This window comes from Pyrus communis, chromosome 3 (assembly GCF_041283825.1).
Source record: "Pyrus communis isolate YQ-2024b chromosome 3, ASM4128382v1, whole genome shotgun sequence".
In the NCBI taxonomy this organism is placed as follows: Eukaryota; Viridiplantae; Streptophyta; class Magnoliopsida; order Rosales; family Rosaceae; genus Pyrus; species Pyrus communis.
In genome coordinates, this window is record NC_142567.1 from 12,323,070 (window position 1) to 12,333,090 (window position 10,021).

The 10,021-nt window shown below is 46.9% G+C and overlaps 1 protein-coding gene across 1 annotated transcript; it reads right to left on the minus strand.

Moving 5' to 3' along the window:
- Positions 1 to 213: 213 nt before the first annotated feature.
- LOC148697950 (uncharacterized) lies at positions 214 to 2,572 on the minus strand. The gene is made up of 3 exons (XM_088690342.1): positions 2,533 to 2,572; positions 1,639 to 2,459; positions 214 to 1,566 (listed from the first exon to the last, which is right to left on the minus strand). Exons 1-3 carry the CDS (start codon positions 2,570 to 2,572, stop codon positions 214 to 216), a joined length of 2,214 nt encoding a protein of 737 aa, XP_088546468.1.
- Between the last annotated feature and the right edge of the window lie 7,449 nt (positions 2,573 to 10,021).

Genomic DNA, 10,021 nt, shown 5'->3' on the forward strand with positions numbered 1-10,021 from the left:
CTGCCGGTGCACGGCGTATCCAGCAACTGCAATGCAACAAGAAGACCCGGCAGGCTGAGATAATTTTGAGCGAAGCCAAGTGGCTAGAGCTAAAAGCTGCCCTCGAGACCTTCCTCCCTTCGACCCCTTAGGAATTTAATCATTGTATTTGTTCTCTTGTAATGAATCTTTTGTTATCAATACAATGGTTATTTTGTTATCAGTATAATGGTCTTACTCTTGCATTTCCCATGTAATTGGGTAGTACTTCTTTAAAAACTTTCCATTAATCGGCAATTTATGAACTGAACCCGTCCGATCTCTTAGATGATATGCCCCCTTGCCGAGTACTTTGTGAACGATGAATGGCCCTTCCCAATTCGGCGACCACTTACCAAACCTGGGATCTTTAATCCCGACGGGCAACACAGTTTGCCAAACCAATTCTCCTTCGCCAAACGTTTTTTGCCTTACACGCTGATTATACGCTCGCTCGGCAATTTTCTTTTGTGCTATTAACAAGTTAACTGCATCGATTCGACTTTCTTCTAAGTCTTCTAACTCTTGTCGCATCGCTTGACTATATTCAATACTGTACAAATCACTCTGCTCGATTATTCGCAACGAACTTATACTCAATTCAACCGGTAACACGGCGTCGTGTCCATAAGTTAACGCGTAAGGAGTGGTTCCAGTGGCCGACCGGGGTGAAGTTCGGTATGCCCATAATGCTTCACTTAATTTCAAATGCCACAAACCAGGCTTCTCTTTTACCATTTTTTCAAGGATGCCGATCAACACTTTGTTGCTTGCCTCGGCCTGTCCGTTTGCCTGTGGGTAGTAAGGCGTAGATTGCTCGAGTCGGATATTCAATCTTGCCGCGTATTCCCTAAACCTATCGGCCGTAAAAATAGTGCCATTATCAGTTATGATCGTTTCTGGCACGCCGAATCTGGTCACAATATTCTCCTCTACGAAGTTGCATACCTCTTTAGCCGTTAATTCGGCGTATGAGCTTGCCTCGACCCACTTAGTGAAATAGTCAGTTGCTACAATTATCCATGCGTGTTTCGCTGCCCCCGATGATGGCGTAATTTTGCCAATTACATCCATTGCCCAACCCCTGAACGGCCATGGCTTAGTAACCGAGTGTAGCAATTCGGCCGGGGCTCTCTGAACGGGTCCATGAATCTGGCATGATACGCATTTCCGCGCATATTCGATGCAATCCTTTAATATATTGGGCCAAAAATAACCATGTCGTCGGAGCAACCAACGCATCTTTCGTCCAGATTGGTGCGCTCCGCAAATTCCTTCATGTACCTCGGCCATTACTTGGGCAGCCTCGTGTGGGCCGAGGCACAATAGTAGTAAACCATCTTCGCCCTTGCGATATAATTCATTTTGATACGACACGTAATTCGTCGCGAGCACCTTCGTTCTTCGGTCGTGCCTCCCATTGGGGTTATTGAGGTACCGTAACATCGTCTTTCTCCAATCATCCGGTTCTACTTCGACGGCGCATACTTCTATGGGATCTCCTCGTTCTAACAGGGATGGGAGCGACATCACCCTTGTACGTATTACGTGCGTGCGTTGGAGAGTTTGCTGATTAATCAAAACGGGGTACGAGCGTTGACCCGTGTTTGCAATTTCCATAATTTGACTTAGTTTGCCCCCCATGAGTTGTGCTCCGGAGGCGATCTGGGCGAGTTCGTCGGCGTCAGTATTGTGGATACGTGAAATGTGTTCAAATGTGATTTGGTCGAACGACTCGGCCAGGTAAGTGGCGACCATGTGATAGGGAGCTAAAGTACAACTCATGCAACGAAACACGCCGTTCAGTTGGTTAATCACAAGTTCGGAATCACCAAGGACGAGAACGCGGGGGGCCCGTAGATCGTGTAAAACGTGGAGGCCGATAATGAGGGCTTCATACTCGGCCTGATTATTGGTGCAGCTGAAATCTAACTTGAGAGAAAAACACCATCGGCAGTGGTCAGGCGACTGTATTGCGATGCCGACACCTGCCGAGGTCGAAGTACTGGAACCATCAAAATGCATAGTCCAATGGTTATCGCGTGTGGTGACGAAACCGATGTCGACCTCGCCCCCCTCAAAACCATAAGGGGATGGGTGTTGTGCCAGGAAGTCGGCGAGGGCTTGCCCCTTGACGGCCTTTTGGGGTACATACTGAAGGCTGAACTCGGATAAGGCGAGTGTCCATTTCCCAATTCGGCCTTTGACCATAGGCCGAGTCAGCATGTAACGAATTACGTCGGTTTGTGCGATGACTTGCGTAACTGTGGGGAGCATGTAATGCCGAAGCTTGGATGCGGCGAAAAACAACGCTAAGCAAAGTTTTTCGACAGGGGAATAATTAAGTTCTGGTGAATTCAGGTGGCGGCTAAGGTAAAAGATAGCTTGTTCGCGGCCGACGTTGTTATCTTGTGCGAGTAGGCACCCAATGGATTCAACAGCTGCCGAAATGTACAATTTGAGGGGTTTGTTGCGACAAGGTGGAACGAGCACTGGTGGGGTGGAAAGGGCCACCTTGATCTGCGTAAATGCAGCTTGATGCTCTTCGCGCCATTCAAATCGGTCGGTCTCCTTCAGTTTAAGGAGCGTAGAGAATGCCTTCATTTTACCGGCCGAATTGGCGATGAAACGCCGGAGGAAATTTATCTGCCCGAGTAACGACTGGAGCTGTTTCTTTGTCGTCGGAGGTGGGGCGCTGATGATGGCGCGGGCTTTATTTTCATCGACCTCGATGCCACGATGGTGTACCAAAAATCCTAGGAAATTACCGGCCGAAACACCGAAAGCACACTTGGCCGGGTTCATCTTGAGGTTGTTTTTTCGCATGCGAAGGAACGCTTGCCTTAGGTCGTCCAGGTGTCCAGGTGTGTTTGACGACGTTTGGATTTTACGACCACATCATCGATATAAACTTCGACGATTGTACCGATTAAGTCGTGGAAGATCATATTCATGGCTCGTTGGTATGTGGCGCCGGCATTCTTGAGGCTGAAAGGCATGACTACCCATTCGTAAGTACCAAGTGCCCCCGGGCAGCGGAAAGCCGTCTTGTGGACGTCAGCTTCGGCGATGAAAATCTGGTTGTAACCCGCATGACCGTCCATAAAAGATAGCAGTTCATGATTAGCTGCGGCATCAATTAATAAATCTGAAATCGGCATCGTATATTCATCCTTGGGAGTAGCCAGATTTAGATTACGGAAATCGATGCAAATGCGAAGGGCACCGTTTTTCTTTAAAACGGGGACGATATTGGCCAACCATTCGACATACCGAGCGGTCCTAATAAACCCGGCTTTCAGAAGCCGAACTAATTCTTCCTTAATGCCGAGTTGTACTTCGTTTGAAAATCGGCGAGGAGGTTGTCGAAAAGGCTTACACCCCTCCTTGATGCGTAGCTCATGTTCTACAAGGTTTCGGTCGAGGCCAGGCATTTCATGATAACTCCACGCAAAGCAATCTTTAAACTCATGGAGTAGCTTACGGAGTTCGACCTTCATGGACGGTGGGAGTAACGCACTAATAAATAATGTTCGAGGATCCTCGGCCGTGCCTACGTTAACTTCCTCTAACGGGTCCTTGACTTGAGGTCGATGGTCTTCGAGTTCGGCCGGCGCAGCCTGAACTTTATCGAACGATAGAACGGGGCCGTTATCTGCTTCGGCCAGAAATTCGATCAAATTGATGCCAGAATGTGGTTGCTTGGTAATGGCGTACCAATGGGCCAGCAGACGTTCCATTGTAGACGAAACCGCGGCCTGACGCCGTTCTTGCGTGGTGTGCTCAATCATCGGCACTGATGACCAAGTTCGCCAAGCCAAGTCTCGCCGAATCCTGTTGGACAGTCTCGGCTCCGACCTCAATCACTTTTTGTACCGAAATTCTCGTCGGCCGCCCATCCTCGTTAAGGCCTTGGAGGGTGATGTAGCCGACGTGATCATCATAATAGCGAGCCTGAATCATGTTGGTTTCAAATGGTTGGTTATCGGCTGGGTGGACTACGACCGATTTGCCATCCCAAAAGATGAGGACTTGGTATAGTGAGGAAGGAATGCAACTGGTTTGGTGGATCCAGTCGCGGCCAAGTAATGCGTTATAATCGGTCTTGGAATCAATGATAAAGAATGCCGTCATGTGTTGACGGCCGGCAATGCTAACTTCCAACGGGAGCACCCCTTTGGTCTGAGATTTGTCACCAACAAAGCTGCTCATAGTGATTCCTGATGGAATGAGTTCATTATCAGAACGACGTAAAGCCTTCATGACAGATATCGGCATAATGTTGACTGTGGCTCCACAGTCGACAAACACTTTAGAAATGGGAAATCCTTCGATGTGAGCCGTGACGTACAACGGCTTCAGGTGTTGGAGATTAACCGAGGGGGAGCGGGGAAATAGCTCGGCCAAAACGGCTTTAAGGTTGTCCCCGCTCTGGTTTTCTCTATCGTCGTCGTTTGCGACGAAGTCTACTTGTGTTGCTTCCTCGGCAACTACGTCCCCGTCCAAGAAACTTGACTGGTGGGTACTCGGTTGGAATTCAGCCGGTAGGACGTGGACCATACTGATCTCCATATGTTCGAGGACCGAAGGGCCCATGGGGTCATGGTCGTCGTCTTCCGGAGAACTATCCTCTGTAGCAGTCGTCGGAAAATCTTCGATCAAACTTTTGAGTTCCTCGGTAAAAGCCGGTATCCGAGACGTGGGAACCAAATCGAGTGCGGGTGAGCCATTTCCTTCGGCGATGTGTACTGCCGAAGATTTTCGTTGGTCCTTTGTTACACGGGCTCGTTCTTCATATGCAATACGGGCGTTTCTTGTGTCTAAATAGGTATCCAATCGTGCTATCCGTTTTTCCTCGTCGGCCGTGAGGCCGAAGAGCGATACAGCCGAGAAGACTTCGAAATGTTATCGTAAGTGCTGAAGGTCTTCGAGCGAAAAGGGTAATTCGGCGGTGTCGATATCTGTATAAGGATCGACCTCAAAACCAAGGACCCGAGCCTCCCGGATATGTTGAAACCTAGCTTTAATGGCTGGATCAGAAGTTTTCTGGATAATTTGCTCGGCATCAGGGCAAGTTAGCGCCAAGTCGAGGGCTTCCTGACATGCCTTGGGGAGTCCGTACAAGTCATTTGCGGAGTACTTCTTATGAAATTCTCGCATGTATTCCATGGATGCACCGAGGAACGGAGGGTGTAAGTTGCGCCGTATTTTGATAAGCGGCTCGCGTGGTGGTAAGGGAGAAAGTTTCCTTTTGGCCTCTTTTGTAAAGTACTCTAGACGAGCTCTCGTTTCCCCAGGCCGGAGAAGGATCTTAATACGTTTCTCAGCCTCCTCAATGGTGGTTTCGAAATCAGCCTCCGCTACTTTCTTCCCTTCGGCTAACTCGGTCATGATAGTCGGGGTTGGCCGTTCGCTACTATCTTCCACGGCCTGTTTTGGTTGCCATTGATTGGCCGGGCTGGCCTGCGCTCCTCGTCGCCGAGCCATGCAATCTATCCGTTGACGACGACGTTTTTGGGATTTGGACAGTGCCGTATACAAACCAGTCGGAGAATTGTAACTGTACCAGCGTTGATCCGATGTCCTTGGTGGTTTGAAAGTTTTGCGATTGGCCGGTGAGGCCGAACTATTAGCATTGCGCGAGTAATAATCCTCATTGTAGAAAGGTGCGTCGAAATCCAGACGCCGCCTGACCGAGGTCTGGTCTTTTGGCCGTACTTGTGGGCCGAGTCGACCAAACACTTGATGCCGTGGACTTAACCCTGTCGACGATGTTGTAGGGGCCGCAGGTGGTGTTGAAGATATCTTCCTTCCAGGCTCCACTGGTGTTTTACAATGGTCACATAACACCTTCGATCCACAAGTTCCGTCGGATTTTGACCTTGTCATCGGCTTATCGGCGGGTTGCGCCGATTGTTCCGTTGGTGGTGCATTTGAAAAGATATCAAGCTTTAGTCTTGTTTGACCATTTGGTCGACGGATATGCTGCACCGGGACATATTCGGCCTTCCCTTTGTTTTTGGGAAGGTGAGCATCCACCATACCAATCGTTGTTGAAGGGAAAGGATTAACGTCGACAGCCATCTTTTCCGGAAATTTCAACTTTCCTTTTTCAATCCAGCTTTGAATTGTGTCCCGGAACACAACACAATTATTGGTTGCATGCTTATTAGAATTATGATATTTGCAGTATATCTTTCCTTTTAATTCATCGGCCTTAGGGATAGTATGCCCCGGCCGAAGCTTGATGATTTTTGCTGCCAATAATTGATCGAAAATTGCGTCAGCTTTGGTGATATCAAAAGTGTATACTTTTGATGAATTAGCCGTTTCCTCGGCGGTCAAACGTGTTTTGGCGTCTTTGGTATTTACTTGTGCCAAAGCCTTGCAAACATAGGGTTTGTCTATTATTATCTCGGCTGCATCCACGCTAGCGTACTGAGGGTCTTCACTTTCGGCCGATGCATAGCTCACCGTGGGGTTCTTATACAACGTCCCCCGGGATGGTGACTTTGATATCTTCTCTTCTCGGAGCAGATACTCATATTGTTCGACGTGTTGAGCAAGTTCGTACATATCTCGAATATTTGCCCCCAGAAACTTCTTTTTGTATTCCACGTCTAATCCGTTGAGGGCGATCCTGACGAATTCGACTTCGGGGAGTGGCACTCGGCACCAATTCCTGGCCGATTTAAACCTTGTTAGGTATTCCATTGGAGATTCATCAGATGCTTGAGCCATCCTGGCCAAGGAGGATACGGACATCTCCATCCCTGGCCGATAAAATTGTTCATGGAACTTTTCGACCAACTCTTCCCAACTCTGCACGGAGTTGGGTGGAAGATTAATGTACCAGGCGAAAGCTGAGCCTGTCAGTGAAAAGTTAAACAGTCGTAGTTTGTAAAAATCACTATTGACGTCCCCACACTGCGCTGTGAACCGAGCCACATGTTCTAGTGAGGATAATGATGATTCCCCGGCGAAGAGGCTGAAATCGGGGATCTTAAATCCTCGTGGGTATTCAAACCTTTCCACATAAGCCGGGTACGGGTGAATGAATTTTGGAAACTTCGGCCCTTTTTTTAGGGCCGAATCAATCATTCTCTGGACTTCGGTCACGTTTATGGAGGCGACTTCTTCTCCCTGGCTTGGTCCCTCGGCTCTATTCCCTGGTCCTCTTCTTTCTAAGGGGACTGGTTGTGGCCGAGCGGACCCTCTTTCGGCTGGTATGGGCACATTCGTCGGGAGCTGCCGCGGTTGGCCGACCTGGCCATCTTCGAAAGCTTTACTGACTAGTAGTTCAAGCATTCTGGTCTGTGTATCGCTATTACTACGTATTGCGTCTAGCAAATCATTCATCTTCTGACCAACCGACTGCTCGACCTGACGATATTGTTCATCCAGTCGTCTCCGAAGGAATGTCCTAGTTGGTGGATCGGAACCTTCTCCACCATCGTCATCACAATCTTCTACAATCCCTTCCATGAACATTCCAGCTGTTTGATTCGGGACTGTGGGGTTGTAAGGTTGTCCGCCGAGACAGACTTCACTCTCCCGGCGTGTTATACTAGTGGCCTCGGGCGGCGCAATTATGATCGGATTTTTTGTAGAATGCAAATCCTGCCCAAGGCCTTGCACTGGCAAGTCAGTTGTTGACTTTCCCATGGTTGTTTTCTGCTTCGTAGACCGTGTCTCAATGGTCATGAACTCCGAAGGTTTAGCACAATGGTCCCACTGGGCGTGCCAAAATGTTGATCCTAAAAATTACAAAACCTACGTGGCGCGCAGGCCGAGTAACTAATAAGCTAACTACGTCCTTCGGTCGAATGCGGGGCGTGCCAACTCGTCGGCCGAGCTTGGCCGAGGAGTAAAATCTGTTGATGTAGCTTTGAGCGCGTTGCTGACTTCTTTTAACTTGCGATTGCGACCGAGGAAGGAACACTCTCGGTCTCTGGGTTCTACAGCCTGAAGACAAGGCTGCTACTTCTGCGGAGTTCACAAATCGTCCGAGCCCGATTCGGTCACTGTGATTATATTCGTGAGAGTATAAGCACGTCGAATCGAGACCAAGGTGTATGGGCACAGGTACTCGAACGTGATATATGTCTTGATGGTAAACGTAGTTCGGCCGTCGGAATGCCGAACCCTGAAACTCACCTGTGAGTATCCAATCATAAAACCACTCGGCAACCAGTACGCCGAGCAATGTAATTCGTAACACCTAACTATGCCGAGAAAGCTTAGTAAGGTGACCTCTGCCAACAAAGGTTCGAAAACCTTCCTCGACCGAGACTTGGATAGATAATCGGTCGGCCTCGACGCAGTGCTGTTTATCCAAACTGAAGATGCTTCTTGGTCGGCTGATTCTGCGGCAGCAATGCTGTTTATCCAAACTGAAGGTGCTCGCCGGTTGCTTCCACAGTGCTGTTTATCCAAACTGAAGGTGTGTCGGCAGGAAAAAGAAAAGGAAAAATCTCAAGGTGATTGAGAGGTTTTGCGCAGGGCAATTGTATGCTGAGTTGAAGGTCCCCTGAATGTTGCATGATCTCGTGTATTTATAGTATCCCATTCCTTGAAACCTCCTCTGATTTGGATTGGGAGTCCTTGTCCCATTTCGATTCTGGTTCGAACAAACCTACTCCCACTGGGATTCTGAATCTTCCTCCCTTTGAGGCTTTATTTCTTGCTGGTCGAGAATCCTGGTCGCACCAGGATTTCCTCAATCCTTCCTATTTATCTGGACCTCTTGAGATAGGATTCGGCTGACCCTGTCAGCTGGCCCGGGTTTTATTATCCGGCCCATAGCATCTGTTATTACCTTGGGCCGAACACATATGACTACTCGGCCTGCCCAAGATATTTTGGGCCCAAACAGGTGTTTATCAGGTTACTCGATAATCGTGTCGACTCCAAACCTACTAATTTCGTATCTTTTTGGATCAAGTTAACAAATTGTGTAAAAAATTATCAGGTGTAGCCATGACCCATGAAGCCCATGTAGCATATCTCCTCATCCATAGTCAATCACGTTTACTCGAAATTTTTGGAAATTATGTACAGTCACGTTTGAAGGAAATGGATGAATGAGAAGGATTGTGGATCATTTTGTTTTTCTCTTGGCATCTAATTTTGTTTTCCATTTATATCTTTAATTCAGTGTCGTGAGTTTTTAAGACTTGTATCCTTTTCAATCTCATTTTCAGTTCTCTTTGTTTATTTCAACACAAGTTGGCCTACTCTCACGACAAAATTAAGTGTTGGGTTTAAATTTTGGGGAAATATTTTTCTCAGCATTTTTAGTGATAATATTCACTACTTTATTTTTTTATTATTGAATGAGTTTACATTTCAAAATCTGTGTAGTAGATACATACAAATCTCAAAATTTAAACTGATCCAAAGTAATAAATAATATATTTTATCTGTCTAGATTATGGAAAGATGGGAAGTGATCCTCAAAATAATCTTGGGCCTATACATCCGGAGTCCAGGGATCAAATAATCTTGGTCTTTAAAATTTGATCCAACGACTAAAAATAGAGAAGTTAGTAAAAACTTTTAAAACTACAATAGTTTTTTGCCGTAGGATCAAGTTTCAAAAAGCCCGAATTATTTGATCCCTTAGCTCCAAATGTATAAATCCGGAGAGAATCTCTTCCCTAAAAAGACCATGGCAAAATTTGTGACAAAAGGTGGTTGAACAGTTTGACGTGTTCTCTGGTTCATAATTATCTACACGATTTTGTTGGAGATAAAGGTTTTGAAGATTCTGAATGCAGATTGGACTAATGATGGACTTAAAATTGGGTTGTACTAAAACACTAGACTATGTTGGCCGCGCATTGCTGTGGGTATTAAAATTGTGTCAAATGTTTTTTTCAAACAATGTAAAAATGATTGGAGAAAAAAACTAAAACTGTTTAAATTGGAAATGTTTGAAAAATTGTTCAACAGATAAAATTTGTGAAAATTTTCTTGTAAAACAAGAGTGCAACATAGGATA